Source organism: Nannobrachium achirus, assembly GCF_963921795.1.
Source record: "Nannobrachium achirus genome assembly, chromosome: 9".
NCBI lineage: Eukaryota > Metazoa > Chordata > Actinopteri > Myctophiformes > Myctophidae > Nannobrachium > Nannobrachium achirus.
The window spans coordinates 26,873,141-26,893,558 of NC_137818.1; the positions used below are offsets into that span (position 1 = coordinate 26,873,141).

At 43.9% G+C, this 20,418-nt stretch overlaps 1 protein-coding gene across 1 annotated transcript in view; it reads right to left on the minus strand.

Moving 5' to 3' along the window:
- The window catches only part of LOC308292012 (forkhead box protein J3-like), a gene marked incomplete at both ends in the record, with an annotated part of 76,051 nt that extends 64,111 nt beyond the window's left edge, over positions 1-11,940 (minus strand). Inside the window, 2 exons of the mRNA XM_080734205.1 lie at positions 9,927-10,234; positions 11,853-11,940. Of these exons, the coding sequence (XP_080590331.1) occupies positions 9,927-10,234; positions 11,853-11,940 (396 nt within the window). The remainder of the gene's footprint in view (positions 1-9,926; positions 10,235-11,852) is intronic.
- Positions 11,941-20,418: the final 8,478 nt, after the last annotated feature.

A 20,418-nucleotide genomic window follows, 5' to 3' on the forward strand; every position in this document is an offset into this window, starting at 1 on the left:
TTAATTACCATATATGGTGATCTCAGTCCAGAATGAACAGGGTTTTTCAAAAACACAATGTATGTTACCTTATGTCCATATATGGTCACTCCAGGCCAGAATGAACAGGTATTTCCTGTCTCGTACGTGTGAAATATCAGTCCAGAATGAATAGGCTTTTTCAAAAAGCAAATTGTGTGTCCCATGTCCATATATGGTCATTTCAGTTCAGAATGAACTGAAATCATACCGGCTCTCCAGACAATTCTATACTAAGATTCACCGCTTCACTTCGAACCGAGGTTTGATTTTTTTTAAAACAACTTCCATTGAATGTGAACGTTTCTTTTGAAGTGTAGAACATCGTAATATAATAATATAATATAATAATAATATAATAATAACTACTAATAAAGACTCCAAATTTCGCACGCAGATAGCTCAGACCTTTGCCTACGTTCTTAGCTAGGCCTCGACCCGACCCGATATGCGGTTTTCCGGAACCAACGCTAAAGGTTCGGAATCTCCATATGCGGAGTCCTGACTACTAATTGAAGCCAATGGACACCGAATCCGAATGGCCCGAATCGCATGGATGAGCCCTGACAGCACATGGTTGGTGCTACAGACTCCAAATTTCGCACACAGACAGCTCAGACCTTTGCCTACGTTCTTAGCTAGGCCTCGACCCGACCCGATACACAGTTTTTTGGATCCGGCACGAAAGATTTGGAATCTCCATATGCGGAGATGACATCGGGCTGTTCCGGAGCAAGCGCTGACTCATTGTGACATCACTTCATAAAAGGCTCTGACATCACATACGCTAGATGAGTCAACTAAAAACCTCTCTGAGTGTGGCATAAACTAAAGTCTTTCTTCCTATCACTTCGAGGTGAGCAAAGTTCAGGGTGCTCTTCAGAGCGGTTGGGTTCAGGGGAATTAGCGGGCTGTGCCTTTAAGAGAACCAGGTGAATAATGTGGATAAGCCCGGGCAGTTCCAGAGCCCAGAGGCTAGGGAACTCCGGGGCGCTCTGTAAGTAAAGTAAGGGGTGCTGTGTCTGCAGAGATCTCCATATATGGGCATAAGTGGACAAAGGCAAACAGATGGTCAAAACGGGTCCTATGACAACAGGTATAATGGGGTTTGCATTAAAGGGTAGGGCCGGAACCGGTACTGTGTCTGCAGAGATCTCCATATATGGGCATAAGTGGACAAAGGCAAACTGATGGTCAAAACGGGTCCTATGACAACAGGTATAATGGGGTTTGCATTAAAGGGTAGGGCCGGAACCGGTACTGTGTCTGCAGAGATCTCCATATATGGGTATAAGTGGACAAAGGCAAACAGATGGTCAAAACGGGTCCTATGACAACAGGTATAATGGGGTTTGCATTAAAGGGTGGGGCATTCATTCCCTATTTTAAATTCGGCACGCGTGTTTCCCGCCGCAGCAGGTAGTCGGGGGCACTAACAGATGCAGAGATCTCCATAATGGGCATAAACGGAGACAGACATCAGATACAGAGATCTCCATATATGGCCATAAAATGGATGCAGACAGACAGATACAGATATCTCCATATATGAGCATAAATGGACACAGGCAAACAGAGGGTCAATACGGGTCCTAAAGAGATCTCCATATATGGGCATAAAATGGACGCAGACAGACAGATAACTCCATATATGGGTATAAATGGACACAGGCAAACAGATGGTCAAAACGGGTCCTACAGAGATCTCCATATATGGGCATGAAATGGACGTAGACAGACAGATATCTCCATATATGGGCATAAATGGACACACGGCCAAACAGATGGTCAAAACGGATCCTATGACAACAGATATAATGAGGTTTGCATTAAAGGGCAGGGCATTCATTCCCTATTTACATTGTTCCCGAGTTGGCTAGGTCGCCGACTAGACGCTCGGCCGCCCGAAGGGCGGCCGAGCTTCTAGTTATATTTTATTTCTATTTGCCTTGGGAAAAAAGTCACCCATCTGAGGCCCTTAATATGATGTGGCCTCGCCATCCCATTCATATCCATTCACTAAGTATTGACTGATGAGAGGCAGAGAGAGAGAAAACCATGTGCACTTTTCATCTCTGGCTACATGCTTGATTAGGGGCTGTTGTGAAGGTGGAAACTTGGGCTGCTGGGGTGGAGGGACACGTGGGTGTGAAAGGGCTGTGAGGGCGCAGCAGAGGGCATGGGAAAGTAGAGCCGCGCTCACTGGAGGGAAAGAGAGATAGAACATGGACTAGGGATGGGACGATATGAGAATTTCATGACGCGATTATTGTGACCAAAGAAATTGCGATTTACAATGTTATCGCGATAATCAAAATATCCCCAACATCCTTTATCCTGGGCGGAAAATGTTCCAAACATAGCACATCTACAACCTCACAACGCGTCGCAAAGGATGTGTAGATCAGGAAAGAGATTTGGCAGAGTGGGAAAAAAAAGACAATTCCAGGTCCATTTAATGAATTTTAGAGCATTTTAAATGGCACCGGATATGCAGCTCGGCAAATAAAAGGTGAATTGATCCCAGTGCATGATGGAGGACAGTTTCACGATACATTTAAATCTCCACGATACGAATATCGTGAGTGTTTTTTATCATGATAAACGATAATAACGATTATCATCCCATCACTAGCGTGGACTAATGATTGTTAGAAAGACCGATAGACTTTATAAATTTGATTGTCAAAATGACCTACTGACCAACTGGCTGTCTGTCTGTCTGTCTGTCTGTCTGTCTGTCTGTCTGTCACAGGAAGGCAGACAGAGACAGAGACAGACAGCGGTTTGTAAATAAAGCTCAGGTGAGGTATTGCCATTGCACATACTTGAAAGCTGAAAATAATGATAGCATGATGCAGCCTGATGCAACACTGTGTGTATTCCCCTCCAGTGTACTGGATTGATGGGTTTCAGCATGTGAACCTTACTGGAGGAAAACTCTATATATGCAGAAGGAGAAAATGCTTGAGTTGGTCCAAAAACAAAAGACTAACACTAACTTACACTTTTGCAATGACTAATAACACAACATATTGTCACACTCAGGCAGAAACCTTGTATCTCCAAGTTTCAAATTTGTACGTTATTTCGTAAAAAAGCCCTGCTTCATCATACAAGACTGCCTCACGAAACTAGTGAAAATAAACCGATCTACAAGCACACAACGCCTCGCGCTGTGAGCTTGTAAATCTACAAGAGCCGAGCTTGTAGATCTGTTATTTTCAGTTAATGTTCCCCCTAGAAAAGGAATGCTAGGGTTGAAGTGGTTCATGTAAAAAATAAAGTTCCTCACACAAAAATGTGGTGGCCTCCCTGTAGTAACTCTGAAGACCCTGTTGAAGACCTCTGGTCTACTGTATCTATCCATCTATGATCGGTCCATTATTGGAATAAACCTGGGATTTGCATGTCTAGCTGCTTCATTTCATAAAGTGTTAGAGATTTCAGAAGCTTCAGAAAGTGCTGCTTGTCATGCATGACCTCTCGGATGGCAAGAGCCATTGACATATTCAATTCCAGCTCAGACACACAAATCTCATGACCTTGATGAGTTATCTGATTATAATGGCGGGGTAGATGAATGAATTAATGTGTGTGCGTGCGTGCGTGCGTGCGTGTGTGTTGCATGAATGTGTCTGTGCGAGCACGTGTGTGTTCTTCAGTGAATACTGTTTATATGTGTGGCTTGCGCGCATGTGTGTGTGTGTGTGTGTGTGTGTGTGTGTGTGTGTGTGTGTGTGTGTGTGTGCTATATCGTCACTGTCGGGCAGAAACCTCGTATCTCCAAGTTTCAAATTTGTACGTTTTCTCGTAAAGTAAAGTCCTGCTTCATCATACAATACTGTCGCACAAGACTAGTGAAAATAGCTGATCTACAATCACACAACGCCTCACACCGCGAGGCGTTGTGTGCTTGTAGATCGGCTATTTTCACTATTTTAAATCATTTTTTAAAACGATAAATACAAAATGAACGGTTTTGGACATACAAGGTTTCCACCCGACAACGACGATGCTGTATGTGTGTGTGCACACACATGCATGTATGCGTGTAAATAATCTTTACACAAGGGTGTGTGTGTGTGTGTGTGTGTGTGTGTGTGTGTGTGTGTGTGTGTGTGTGTGTGTGTGTGTGTGTGTGTGTGTGTGTGTGTGTGTGTGTGTGTCTGCATGTGACTGTGCGTTGTCCTGGTTTCAACCCTGCCGTGCCTGCACTCCCACATTATCATACAGAACAGACTGAGTGCGTGTGTTGGGTAGTAAAACTCTCCCCTGCTCTCTGACAGTCTCCTCTCCTCTCCTCTCCACTTCTCTCCTCTGCTCTCTGACAGTCTCCTCTCCTCTCCTCTCCTTTCCTCTCCCGCTGAGCTGCCCCAAAGTAATCTGTAGACTACACACGTACACAAGGCCTACCTGAGCGGGAGACTCTCCATGTTTGTGCGTCGGCCTATGTAACTCTGAGAGTAGTGAGCACACATTTGTGCACTCTCAGAGTTACAAACGGGGGAAAGGATTTACACTGAGGATGTTACAGTGTGTGCATGTGTGTCTGTGTGTGTGCGTGTGCGTGTGTGTGCGTGTGCGCGTAATGGAAGTCTAAAATGCAAGGCAGAAAGTGAAGGCAGGGTGCAACAAGGAGTGCTTTTGAGAGCCTGTAACCGCTTACGTACACCACGCGTGTGTCCAGTACATGTTAAATAAAAGAGAAATTAAAAAAAGAAACGCACATTCAAAGTGTAAATGCGAAGTGTGAATGCATGCAAACGGTGTCTGTTGCGGCAACGCGTCGCGTCCAGCCAGACAATCCCTGTATGTCTGCATTCCCACTGTGTACAGCTGACAGCAATCACCTGAACTTGAATGAACCAGCCTTATGTAACGCTTCCTGTGATGGCCTTGGCTGGTACCCTCCCTCCACACACACACACACACACACACACACACACACACACACACACACACACAGACACAGACACAGACACAGACACAGACACAGACACACACACACACACACACACACACAGACACACAGACACACAGACACACACACACACACACACACACACACACACATCCCAGAATCTTCAGCATTCTACCAGAATACTGACATTTAGAACTTAAGTGCCAGAGTGTTGCAGTCGGCGAGAGTCCCGCTGCACTCCAAGCTCACTTGAGGGGCCGTATAGCAGCTCATGACTATGCCAATCGATTTCTGTATGCCGTCTATAATTTACATCATGCCAGACTGTTTCCCCCGCTGCTTAAATCAGCTGGTACGAACTTGAAACTTGATTTGCTAAATTTGCATACAAACTGTATTTCAAGAGAGATCATTTGATGCACAGGACAGAAGATGATGTAAATAATGTATCTTTCTCCATTTTTGTGTCACTTTAACTTCCTTACTTTCATGCACACAACAAAAAGTAGCATTGCGAAGGAAGTTAGGTTTGAGTAATTGGTCATTATCTTAAAGTAACTTTTTCTCTAATTAAAGTTAAAGAATCAATTGTCATTTGTATTGCAATAAAGTAGCGTACTGTCAATTACTGGTAACCACTTATTCCCTATATACTTCATCCTAGGATAAATAGTGTAAATAGCAGATCTACAAGCTCACAAAACAATGCCATGTGATGCATTGTGAGCTTGGAAATCAGCTATTAACGTTTTCTTTTATTTTATTTTTTTGGGGGGGGGTATATTTTGAAAAGCATTCTTCTATAATGACATACCTCTTGCATATATGCGAAAGGTACTCTATCTTTGGATAACAAACCTTTGAGAATTGGTTAAAAAATATCTAAGAAGTTTTGAAATAGTGGAGAAATGCCTGAATATGTGCACAAAAAACACCCTGCAAGAGTTCAAGTACGATCCTTTAATGACGTTATACAAATGCAACCACACGCACGCACGCACACGCGCACACACACACACACACACACACACACACACACACACACACACACACACACACACAGCTAAATGTAGAGGTATAATTACAAGATGGCAATAGCATGACACTCAAATGCAATGGTGATGCCAGTAAGAAATGCCAGACAGGAGGATGGCCTTAATATCCCCCTATCCTCTCTCCGAGTGAATGGCAAACAAATTGATTGAGTCCTACAATCATGTAAGGACCTCTGCCAATACAACCTGGCTTGTATCACAACCTTTTTGTCTGAGCTGTTGGCACGCACTTTCACTCCGGGAGCGGTGTGTTGAAGATTATAGACGGGGGAACAAACGCAGCTTTAGTGAAAAGGAAATGAGAAGAGAGGAAATAAGCAGAGGAGATGAGAAGAGAGCGTTGGGAGGGAAAGAAAGAAAGAAAGAGAAAAGAGATGCAGAAAGAGAAGGTGAGAGAGACAGACCGAAAGAGAGAGAGAGAGAGCGGGGGGAGGGGGGAGAGCAACTGATCAGGATACAGAGTGGGAAACGGAGAGAAATAATGAGAGAAAGCGAAAAACTGTTCCCCCCTCAGTGAGAAAATCTCAAATAGATGAAATGGCTGATAGTTTGCAGACAGCCTCTTCAGTGTGTCAGTGGAGGGACTGAATCTATCCCCTTCTTCACTAATAAGGTAGAGAATTCCCCAGACACCACCCAAGGGATCTATTCATCTGTCTCCAATAACAGAGCCACCTTTCCGCTCATATTGCCTGGGATTTGCATGGCAACATTTGCATATGGATTTAATAATGTCATCCGAATGAGGAGAGCAGGCATCTGTCAGTCAATGCTGGCTCCTTGAAAGGCTTCGCTGCTTTTCTAGGTAACAGACGCATCACATTTCGTCATTATGTAGGCAACATAACAGAGCATTAGCTAAATTCCATATCTATCTCTATCTATCGATGTGTGTGTGTGTGTGTGTGTGTGTGTGTGTGTGTGTGTGTGTGTGTGTGTGTGTGTGTGTGTGTGTGTGTGTGTGTGCGTGTGTGTGCATGTGTGCATGTGTGTGTGTCTGTCTCATTCTCTCACACACTCTCCCCTACTCTCTCCAACTTTGTCTCTCTCTGTTTCTGTCTCTCTCACACTCTCTCTCTCACACACACACACACACACACACACACACACACACACACACACACACACACACACACACACACAATATGAAAATTTCATGTCACAATTATTATGACCAAAGAAATTGTGATTTACGATATTATCGTGAAAATCAAAGTATCCCCAACATCCCTTATCCTTAGCCGATGTAAGGATCCATTATCCTTAGCTGTTCTACAAGCTCACAAGCGAGTGAAAAAAAAGACTGTATCAAGTACGTTATTTCCAGGTCCGTTTTACCTATTATAGAGGGTTTAAATGGTACCGGATTAAGCAGCTCGGCAAATAAAAGGTGAATTGATCCCAGTGCATGACAGAAGATAATTATTGTCTCCACCAGCCGAAGGCATGGGGGAGAGTGTGTTTTCGCCCCCTGTCCGTCCGTCCGTGCGTCCGTGCGTGCATCCGTGCGTCCTTCAGTTTGTTACCAGCTAATCTCCGGCGCCTTTGGCATGGTCGCTGCCAAATTGAGCATACACACTCCCTGGATGCCAATTCAGAACCTCTGCCCCACATTTTTTCAAATGGCCCTGTTCTAGCGCCACCATGAGGCAGATGTTTGCAAAACACATTTCTGTACACTACTCTTAGAGATTTTGTCCACAAATCCTACAAATCGGTAGACAGTATCTCTACAGTCATGTGATCAACATGGATCTGTCCGATTTTCCATATTCCATCCTGATTGGCTACAATTGGCTTCCAAAGTTTGCAGGATTGCTCCGTTTTGAACAAAATGCCTCAAATCATGAACACAGCGTGCAACAAGCTGCGTTGATGATTTGAGGCATTTTGTTCAAAAACTGAGCAATCCTGCAAACTTTGGAAGCAAATATTAGCCAATCAGGATGGAATATGAAATATCAAACGGATCGGACTTGATCACATGACTATAGAGATACTGTGTACCGATTTGCGTGATTTTTGGATAAAATCTCAAGGAGTAATATCCAAAAATGTGTTTTACACAAGTCGGCCCAAAGGTGGCGCTATAAAATGCTGATGTGAAAAATGCAGGGCAAAGGTTTATCCTTAGCCTCTAGTCTAGGAGTGCGCTTACAAAGTTTGAAACTGATCGGTGAAGTTATAGGTAAAACCACAAATCGGCCTGTTATAGCGCCACCATGAGGCTGATTTCAAAAATTTTAAGTGGCATTTCTTCTTCGACCTAGTGGGAACGTGTGTGCGATTTCATGATGATTGCACTTTGCGTTTGGGATTTGAGGCATTTTGTTCCAAACGGCTCAATCCTACAAACTTTGGAAGCCGATCTTAGCCAATCAGGATGGAATATGCAAAATCGGACAGATCCGTTTCGATCACATGACTGTCGAGATACTGCCTACCGATTTGTAGGATTTTTGGCCAAAATCTGTAAGAGTAGTGCACCGAAATGTGTTTTGCGAACATCGGCCACTAGGTGGCGCTAGAAAAGGCCCATTTGAAAAATTTAGGGCAGAGGTTCTAGATTGGCATCCAGGGAGTGTGTGTGCTCACTTTGGCAGCGTCCGGGCCAACGGCGACTGAGATTAGGCGCTCACAAACTGCGAGGACGCACGCACGGACGGACGGACGGACGGACGGACGCACGCACGGACGGAGGGGAAAACATACTCTCCCTCAGCCTTCGGCTGGTGGAGACAATTATGGTGAAATTGGGCACGCACGTTCCCACTAGGCCGAAGAAGAAATGCCACTTTACATTTCTCAAATCAGCCTCATGGTGGCGCTATAACAGGGCAATTTGTGTTTTTACCTTTAACTCCACCGATAAGTGGAAAACTTTGTATGCGCACACCCTAGAGACTAAGGATAAACCTTTGCCCTGCATTTTTCACATTTATATTTTATACCAGGAGGACATCTTATGTAAAACAAATTCTTTGATATTACTCCATCAGATTTTCTCCAACAATCATGCAAATCAGTACACAGTATCTCTATAGTCATGTGATCAAGTCCGATCCATCTGATATTTCATATTCCATCCTAATTGGCTAATATTGGCTTCCAAAGTTTGGTAATATTGGCGAAGAACACATTCCACCCTTTTTACATTGACCTATTATAGCACCACCAGGACGCCTGGCCTGGTGGAGACCTATGCTCGGAAGAGCACTGCTTCTAGTTGTGAGTGTTTTTTATCACGATAAACGATAATAACGACCAGTAAGACTCAATAATCTGGAGATAAGCGACCGTTATGGTGGCGTTAGAACAGGAGCATGTGAGAAATCAGGGGCGGAGGTTTTGGTTTGCCAGCCAAGGAGTGTGTGCTGTGCAAAGTTTGGCATGGATGGGGCAACGGTGCCGGAGATAAGTGTAGGGCCACAAGTGTGACGTGACATGATGGACAGACAGACAGCCGGTGGAGGTTTTGATCGTAACACACACAAAAAAACATTCTCTCACTCTTAGGGCTGTCACGATTAGGACATTTTACATGACAATTAATTGTCACTCAAATAATTGCGATTAACAATTTAATTGTGTTTTTGTTGTTGACAATTACATTTCTTTTTGGCTTTTAGGCTTTGAAGTTGCACATGGTAGATATGACACATAAACTAAATATACAAAGAAATTACTGACATATTTGACAACTTTAGACTTAAAAAAAGAACATTGATAGTGGAAATAGCCGATCTACAAGCTCACAACGAACTTGTAGATCTGCTATTTCCACAATTCTTTACTTTAAAAAATATATGAAAATTTGTCAACATGGAAACGATTATGAAAAAGAATCACGATTATGTCAAATAATTGCGATTAGACGATTATGTAATCATTGTGACAGCCCTACTCTCTCTCTCTCCCTTTCCTCTTACCTTCCAGCCGCTGCCTGCCTCCCGGTAGTAGGGGAAGTTGTCGCAGATCCACTGGTAGATCTCGCTGAGGGTCATGCGTTTCCGCGGCGAGCCGTTGATGGCGAAGGTGATGAGGCTGGCGTAGCTGTACGGCGGCTTGCCGTCGCGGTGCTGCGCCGCCTCCTCCTGGTCCAGTGTGGTGCCGGGGTCCAGCTGGGCCGCCTTCTTGCCCGTCCCGTGCCCCCCGTGGTGGTGGTGCCCGTGGTGGTGTCCCAGGTGGTGGCTGTGAAGGTGGTGGTGGTGGTGGTGGTGACCGTGGTGGAGATGCCCTGCGTTTACGGATGGGACGATAATCGTTATTATACAACAGGTAGTCTGGCTCTCAATGGAAAACAGGCTCTCCAACTGTGCATATAACGAGCACTACTGCACTGTCTCTCATCAAGTAAAGAAATCTGCTGCGTTGGTCACGAAAGACAGCAAGCGCTCCTCTCTCCCCACACTATGCTAGGCGGCTAGGCTAGCGGTTTTCATGTGACGTTCAGGGACATAAATGTGGCAAAATGTGGCATTGAAAAATTACAAATTCCTATCGAATATCTTAATTACAATGAAATGAAGTTGACGTGTTTTTTTTTAAGGGCAACAGTGTTTACTTCAGCCCTACCTACGGGACTCGCCTGTCGGCTCGTTCCTGCGGTAAGGCTGTTCCTATTCCTGCCGGATAACCGTGTTATATGCACAGCTTCTCGTGTAATATTGCTTAATTATCGTTTATCGCGTAAAAAAAACACTCACAATAATCGCATTGTGGATATTTGAATTTATCGTGAAATTATCCTCCGCCATGCACAGGGAATCTGGGATCAATTCACTTTTATTTAACGAGCTGCATATCCGCTACCATTTAAACCCTATAATTTGTAAGACGGACCTGGAAATAACGTACTTGATAAGTCTTTTTTTTCACTCTCTCTACGCGTTGCGACGTGTTGTGAGCTTGTAGATCGGCTATACTTTGGCAAATGTTCCGCCCCCAGGATAACGGATGTCGGGATATTTTGATTATCACAATAATATCGTAAATCACGATTCCTTTGGTCACAATAATCGCAACATGACATTTTCATATCGTCCTAATCAGGGACGTGCAGAGAATGTTAGAGAGGCAGGGGCTGAAATTTATAAAAGGGTCTTTTGGTTGAAATATCGAAAATAGCAGACCTCCAAGCTCACATTGGAGGTCGGCTATTTTCGATGCGTGACACCACACTGAACTGAGCATAATCAAGTAATACTGGAGATGTGGCGTAACGGCATGGATTTCTACACAGAGAGGGCAATTCTTTCAACATAATTTGCTGCATTCAAGTTCAGGAGAGTTTGGACAAGGCAATTCTCTTGAATGCTGCCTTCAGGTATGGCATAGAAAGAGCAGGGCATTTGCATTTCTTTCACCATAGTAAAAACTGCATTCATGGTCTGGAGAGGGCACTTTTTTTACAGACGGATAAAGGGGCAGGGGCTCAAGCCCACTTTGATGTCTATGTGTGCACGTGCCTGGTCCCATCCCTACCAGTGTTGATTTTGTGTGTGTCGACTGCGTTTTTTTCACTGACGAAAACGAAATAAAAACGAAATAAAAACTAAGTTGTGATGACTAAGACTAAATATATTGACAATTTCGTCAACAAAATAAAAACTAGACTAAAACGTTAGGGAGGGACTAGTGGAGGAGAAAGTCATCAAGGCCTGCCAAAATACATTTTAGTTGACTAAATCAACTGTAGCTGAGTCAACTAAAATCTTATGTAATTTAGTCGACTAAAATTAGACTAAAACTAAAACTTTTCAGGTGACTAAATTATGACTAAAACTAAATGACATTTTATTCAAAAGACTAAAACTAAATCAAAATCTGCTGTCAAAAACAACACTGATCCCTACCTGCGTCGGCCTTCTGGATGGCCGCCCGCATGCTGAGCTGGGGGAGCCAGTCCATGGAGGTTAGACTGCTCTCCAGCTCAGACGTCATAGTGGCTGGTTGTTGGGAGGGGGGGGGGGGTGGGGGTCAAGGGTCAAGGGTTCACAGATCGAGGTCCGAGTGACGTTCGGCGTGAGGGGTCTCCTTTCACTCACTGGATGGCTGACGCAGAGCGGCCCTGGTTTAATTCTGGGAGAGAGAGAGAGAGAGAGAGAGAGAGAGGGAGAGAGGACGTTTGTTACTTTGTTTACAACTCCTGGTCTGCTCATTAGCAGACACAGCTTGTGGAGGACAGCAGCGCTTGGCAGAAATACGCAGATTAGTTAACTTGCATACTGGTTTATTATATTATTACGAGGACGACATCTCTGTCTCTTTCTCTCTCTCTCTCTCTCTCTCTGCCCCGCCCCCTTTTTTGCAGACAGAGATCTCGTGGCTTTTTAGTATGATGATCGTATTACATTATGCAATACAGTATGTGTGGCTTTAGACATTTTATTGTTTTATAGTATATACAGAAAACATAGGTCAGGATTTAGAAGTCTGCCTCAGATTTAAATGGGTTACGATGACATAAACATGACACCTAAAATGGCACCTGCAATACCACAAATAATCAATACATGAGACGGGCCCAGTTTGTTGATGACACAGTAGGCTACTGTTGATGATGAGGACTCTTACCATTTCCGTTGCATTCCAACTTTCTTCTGGCCCAAGCATCCGTGGAACTCACTGAAGGTGAAAGGTGGAATCCTTGTCTGGCGCATGTTAGCACGTCCTCCCGTTTAGGAATCGCTGAGTGCCGACACACTGGAATCACACAAACACACACAGAGCCGCGCAAGACGGTGAGCTGTATGGTCTTTGCCAGAAAGCCTTCATAAGATATTAATATTGCCCAGCCGCTCGGCTGGCCTCGGCATCTGTCCAACCCAGTTAAAAGTCTTCACTTTCTCTCTCTCTTTCTCTCGCTCCCCGCGTTCAGTTCCCCGTCTGTACGGATCCCTCACTCCCCGTCACTCTCCTTCCCTCCAAAGTGGAAATGGCAATTGAATCTGCAGAGTGACTAAAAGCTGGAGAATTGTTTTCACAAGTGCCTGCCAAATGGGGTGTGTGTGTGTGGGGGGGGGGCAGTTCGGGAAGAAATTCCAACCCTCCAGCGGAGGCTGAAAGGAGGCTCACCCCCCCCCCCTTTTCTTCCCACTGTATCGCCGCCCCCACCCCCCACCTTGTATGTCCAAAACCGTTCATTTGGTATTTATCGTTTTAAAAATGTTTTAAAATAGTGAAAATAGCCGATCTACAAGCACACAGCGCCTCGCGGTGCGAGGCGTTGTGTGCTTGTAGATCTGCTATTTTCACTAGTCTTGCACGACAGTCTTGTATGACGAAGCAGGGCTTTGCTTTATGAGAAAACGTACAAATTTGAAGCTCTGAGATACAAGGTTTCTGCCCCCCAGCCCCCCCTCCCACCCGCCTCCACCAGCACCCAACCTGCTCATGTTGTCTGAGCATCGGCGTGCCTCACTCTCCTGTCAGTTCCATGCCTTGCACCCCCCCCACCCACCCCCAGCTCCCAGTCCTGGACAGAGACAGACGGCACACAATGGAAGCACTCAAGGGAGCCTCGACATTTAAATGTATTGGCTATTTTGAGAGTGAGTCCGAGAGATCAGAATGCACCCTGTGTGTGAGTGGGGTTTGGTTGGAGTGTGTGTGTCTGTGTGTGTGTGTGTGTGTGTGTGTGTGTGTGTGTGTCTGTGTGTGTGTGTGTGTGTCTGTGTGTGTGTGTGTGTGTGTGTGTGTGTGTGTGTGTGTGTGTGTGTGTGTGTGTGTGTGTGTGTGTGTGTGTGTGTGTGTGTGTGTGTGTGTGGGCAGGGACGTGCAGAGAATGTTATAGAGGCAGGGGCTGATATTTCTAAAAGGGCCTTTTGGTGGATGTATCGAAAATAGCAGACCTCCAATCTCACAACGCGTCGCAGTGCGACGCATTGTGAGCTTGGTGTTCGGCTATTTTCAGTGCTTGATACCACACTGAACTAAGCACAAAATACTGGAGATCTGGCGTTACAGCATGGATTTCTAGACAGAGAGGGCAATTCTTTCAACATAAGATACTGCGTTCAACTTCAGGAGAGTTTGGACAAGGCAATTCTCTCGAATGCTGCCTTCAGGTATGCCATGGAAAGAGGGCATTTGTATTTCTTTCACCAGAGTAGAAACTGCATTCATCGTCTGGAAAGGGCACTTTTTTACAGACGGGTAAAAGGGCAGGGGCTCAAGCCCCCTTTGGTGTCTATGTGTGCACGTGCCTGTGGAGGGGGGCTTCGGGTAGAAAATACTTTAAGGGTGACTCAGGGAGGGAAAGAGAGAGGGAGGTCTTCTAATATATGTAAGAAAATTGGCTTGCCAATCGCGCTCTGCGCTTCCATCAGGGCTGAAGAATTACGACCCCAGAAGTCAGAATGCCACAGAGCGCTGACTCATCATCGGAGTCAAGATGTCCCGTTTGGACCAACGCTCCGTTTTATAACGCAGAAATATTGCCTATCTAGTGATGTCAGATGCCTTTTTGGAAGTATAAATTTGTTTTGCGTCTGGGAAACAAGAGGCAGATCTTACCTTACCTTAACCTACAACAACAACAACAACAAAAAAAAGGATTTAACCACACAGCTTCGTGAGTTCATCCAAGGGATACAGGAATCTACAGTACATCTAAAACCTTCATCTCTCATCCCATACAATAAGCTTCCAAATGTCCTTGAACAACAAAGAACCTACAGGCCCACGCATTCTCCATTCAGGTTCACTGTAGTATATCGTCACTGTCGGGCAGAAACCTCGTATCTCAAGCGTTTCAAATGTGTACGTTTTCTCGTAAAGCAAAGCCCTGCTTCATCATACAAGACTGTCGCGCAAGACTAGTGAAAATAGCAGATCTACAAGCACACAACGCCTCGCGTTGCGAGGCGTTGTGTGCTTGTAGATCGGCTAATTTTCACTATTTTAAACCATTTTTAAAACGATAAATACAAAACGAACGGTTTTGGACATACAAGGTTTCCACCCGCGACAACGACGTAGCCGGAAGAGCTTCAATGAGGGTGCCTACCAGTAGCAACACAACACAAACCCTTCTGTCTGCTTTTTGCAAGCCGTCCCCCTGGAGAGCCCAATGCACTGGGAGGAAGGGAAAGAAGAACCAGGAGAAGAAAAAAAAACACACATCCTTGCTTAATTAAAAGTAAGGAAAAGGAAAACAAATGTTTAGTACACGCTCATAAAACTAAACAAAGCCAAGGTTTGGGGACGAGAGGAGAGGAGGGGAGGGGAGGGGAGGAGGGAAGAGGAGAGGAGGCCCGGACCGATAGACCAGACCTTCTGCACATCGCCATCCCTGTCTACCATCCCATCCTCCACCCCCACCCAAATCATGGGAAGCCATCTTAATTAGTGCACAGTTTCTTTGCTGAGGGGAATGTAGCTGTACTGGTGTTATTGTGTATGTGTGTGTGTGTGTGTGGGTGGGGGAGGGGGGGACACACTACTACAACAAGTACTTCTTCTCCCCTCATTAAAAAGGAGGCTCAAGCTGCAAATCAGACTGCCACAAGCCTCGACCTGCTGTGCCGCCTCGGCTGTTGTTTGTGGGGAGGTTTGGAAGCGTGGGCCGGCTGCACGGCGGCATGGCGGGGTGCTGCTGGCCTGGTGAGGAGCATTTTGGAATCATGAGTAATAACGGGAAACAGAAAGGAGGCGTGACTCGGCTTCCGGGGATACCATGGCATGGGGTCCCCGCTGTAGCGGGCAGGCACGCAACCCCACTACCTGGTCCATTGGTTCTAGGGATTGGCCGATAATCGTTATTATCGTGATAAAAAAACGCTCACATTGATCGTAGCATGGAGATTTACATTTAGCGTGAAATGATCCTCTGTCATGCACTGAGATCATTTCACCTTTTATTTTCCCGAGCTGCATATCTGGTACCATTAAACCCCTCTATAATTGGTCAAACGGACCTGGAAATATCTCCAACTTCCATTATCCTGGGGAAGAACATTTGCCAAAAAATAGCCGATCTACAAGCTCACAACGTGTCGCATTGGATAATGGATGTTGGGGATATTTTGATTATCGCGATAATCGCGTAATTTTACAGGTTACAATTTTCGGGTCGTGATATTGTCATATCGTCCCATCCATAAGTGGTTCTCAACCTTCTTTTTCATTTCAAAGACCCCCTGGATGATTAGGGATCAATGATGCTGAGTCATGGCCACGAGTCTTCTACCAAATTGCAAAACAAACTCAATTTACATTTTTGAGCACACAGTCCTTCACATTAAAACAAGATTACTCTTGAAAAAAGAAACATACCACACTGGCATTAAACAGACACCTCTAAGCCGGCTTGATGTTACCAATTGGAAGCAACTGTGTGGATTGTGTGCTTGCAAAGTTCCTCTTTAGTTTCTATAGGGCACGACTTCTTAATTAAATCATTTTGGAGTTATAACCAGCCCCATAAGAACTTTGTTCTGACGTCTTATGGTAGCATGTACTCTAACTTCCAGGGGGTCCCTAGCTAAATTATTAGTTAGTAACCTAATGGGGAAAAAAAGAAAAAGAGGACACAATCTTGCATTTTATATTGTATTGCACTAGAAAAATACAAAATGTGTTTTAAAATGTGTCATTTCTAATTGTATTGTTGTTGATTTTTCTTTCTTTTTTTTTTTTTACAACATCTCTCGGAAGCAATTTCAAGTGTAGGTATTTTTATCTATTCAAGAAGACAACAAACTATGGGCTTCAAGTGGTCCAATTTACCATGATGAAAGAAAGTGTATCCTTTACATCTATATAAATAAATAACCAGCTACACTTGTAGACTAATAACCTTGAGGGAATAATTTCAACATGAATCTTGCAAAAAAAGAGGTCATTGACAGTTAATCTCCTTGTAGCAGGGCTTTTTTGTAATGCAGTACATGAGTGCCCATGTAACAATAGTCAACACAATCACAGCAAACACAAAGTCTAAAGCCCACAAGCGGTAAGTCTAGAAAACTTTCTTTTTTTTAATCACTAACTACATCTCAAAATTCTTTACTTGAGTAGCAGGCTAAATAAAAAGAAATGACATTATACACTGTCAAATCCACTCTTAAAGTGTAAAAGCTCAGGATTTTATTACACTATAAAAAAGACACTTAAAGTCCAGTCCCGTCCCCCAATCATGTTTTTGTTTGGTTAATATATTTTTGAAGCTTACTAATGAAGGTCTTGGTAATTACACTGCACATCTCAAGGACTTCACCTATTTTAATATACTGCTCAAAGAAATGAAGGGAACAAATGTTCCCTTAATTTATTTGAATTTATTCGAGTATAGTATACTGTAGTACCTCTCAAAGAAAGCTCAAAGAATTAAGGGAACATTTTGTTCCCTTCATTTCTGTAAGCAGTGTATATTTGGTCCTCACTAATGCTCAAGATGGCACCAATTCTATCTACTAGCGCTGTGTCTCAGAGGAGGGCTGTGGACAGTTCAGAAACCTGCCTACCAATGACATCGTCAGGCAGGTTTGGTTATTTCATTTTTTATTAACTTTTTTATCCCACGATTTTGTAACCCATTTTTCACCCAGTGCCAATTGCCTAAGCTGTAAACCTGGGCGCTGCTCTCCCTCTGCCAACCTGGGGAGGGCCCCGAACTGAGCTCATGCTTCCTTCAGTGCATGAGGTGTGAGCAGGCCGCTTCTTATCACCTGACAGGGGGGAGCTTCCTCGGGTGGACGTAGCGCGTGGAAGGAACACGTTATTCCAACCAGTTCCTATCAGGCGCCCCGGCTGGCATCATAGAGACCAGGATTACTGCATGTTTGTGTGAGGGTATCTACCCTAGGAGACACGGGGAGAACATGCAAACTCCACACAGAAAGGCCCTTTCGCCAACCCCACCTAGGGTGTGGGCACTGATGACGCAGAGGACAGAACACGCCCTCAGCGTCCACAGCGTCCCCCGGCTGAATCGAACCCAGGACCTTCTAGCTGTGATGCGACAGCGCTACCAACTGAGCCACGTGCCCCAGTTTTGGTTAAGTTATTTGAAACAATATTTAAAACTTCCTTTTTTAATGTAAATTTCTTCTATTTCCGCATGCTAACTTTCCAGAAAGTGAAAGGCTATTTTGTATTACAGACACAGGGCACGCAAATCGGACGGGGTGCAACATCACATGCCGAATGGCAAACAGAGCCTCACTAAATGCTTGCATTTATATGCATTGGTCAATGAGGACGCATGCAATGTTTAGTTATACAAAACAAGCACTCCAGACATGGGTCCTGTCAATGAGGAAGTGACTGGATTATTTGTTTGTTTTCATTGTGCCATCATGTTCTCTTTCTGTGGATAGTCACTGGATTATCTACATTTTGGAGGATCAAACGTGTACATATTCTGGAGGTTGAAACGTATACATATTCATAGGATAAGGAATATTAATGAGGTCAAAGATAGAGCAAAGGAAAAGGTAGTGTTAAGCTCCTTTAGGGATGTTTTGAGTTGGAGAAAAACACTTGACACGTACATTTATTAAACAGGGACGTTATTTTATGAAGATTTAAACCACACCAGGCAGGGACATGTGGACAGGGACTTAAAAATCCATTAAAGAGAAATTGTGAAATGTCAAGGCAAAGAATTAAAGAGGATGAAACTTGTGATATTAAAGTTAAGTTATTAGTGTCTATTAGTTGGCACGTCCAAAAGAGATGACAAGTATTAACCACCAAAATGAAGAGAAAAAAATTGAAAGGCAACGATTTTGGGCATTTTATGAACTAGAAATCATTCTCCTCCATAGTCAGTGTGAATACTTTCCTCCCTGGCATTGAGGACGCAGCTTCTTTCACATTGTCCCTTTAAAGGAGTTGGGTGGGAGGGAGGGCTGTGTGTGATTGAATGTATTCACCCATTAGACTTTGTAGCTGTGATGCACTCACCCAGCTGAATGCATCGCTAACAGCTAACAGCCCCCCGCTGCTAGCAGGCTTTTAGGCTGCGAGAGAGGCTTTACAGTTCTGCATTTTAATAGAGAACTTTGAATGGAGAGGAGTGGAGGAGTGGGTGGAAATGGGTGGCGGTGGCTGAGAGGTTGGGAGTTTGTGGAGAAGGAGCCACGTCAAAATATTATCAGTTGGAAATGAAAGCAATGACAAAATGCAAGAACAGAGTATTTAAAAAAATAAATCTAATTCACGCCAATAAACAGCCCTGGATTTGTATTTAACACGGTTGACCGTCTCTTCATTTCGTGGTCAATTTCAATGTGCGTAAATCTTCGAGTAAAGAAGGTTGTTTTTCCACTGAGAAGATTAAAGGGATCATACCTGTCGTCTCTGTGCTGATATCATTCAACGATTTACCATCCTTGCCCTTACAGTATGACAGAAAGACAGTTTATTCTTCTGTGCTTCCCCTATGTTTATGTCTTGGGGCATTTTATTTTACAACATTAGACTAATACAGCAATAATTACATTTAGTTTTCATCTTGTATAATATTTCAGAAAATCTACTGAAAATCTACTTTATTTGTTATCGTCTTCATATTTTTATATTTGATTGCTGCAAAGTTTGTAGCAGTTTATTTTGCACAAATATAATGAATGATAAGCCAGATGACAGATTGAACTGAAAAACTGTACGTCAACTGTGTGTCAACTGTACAACCATTTAATCAATATTTGATTAGTTGTGTCTCACAAAGCAGGATTATCAAATTAAAGCAGTAGTTCACCCCCAAAATGACTTTTTACTATTGATTACTCATGTCATGGAGACTTGAGTTCAATAGTACTTTTGTTGAACTCAATTTGTTGCATTCCTAAGACAACATTTTGATTATAGTAAATTTACCCCCATTTGGGTCCACATCCTGGATCAATTGAGGTAAATTTATTGTAATCAAATTATTGTCTTAGGAATGCGACAAAAAACTAAAAATAGTATTGAACTCAAGTCTCCATGGTGTGAGTAATTAACAGACAAAAAGTCATTTTGGGGGTGAACTACTCTTTTAGGTTACACTCACACTCAAAAGGATGGCAGCGTCCAGACCCCAGCCGTCCACTATACACCACCACCACCACGACGACAACTATAGTTGTAGACGATATCGTTTGGATCACTTTCAGCACGATATTGTGAATGACACGAGTATATTGAGCCATTCAAAATCCATCAGACATCTGGGATGCAATCTGTCACTTACCCTTGGAAGGTTGTATTATTAATGTAGATGATGAGGAGTCTATTATGAAGCTAAAGATAGCTGGTAGGCTAACTGTCATTACTTCAGGTATGTCTCATCTCCTTATAATCAATAATCAGAGTCAGATTTATCCATATATCCTATTGCAAGCGTCTTTCAGCACTCAGAACTCTCTTCCCCCCTCTATGTGTGGGCTCTGACACAGCTGGACTGCACAGAGTTCTGTTTCTAGAACATAT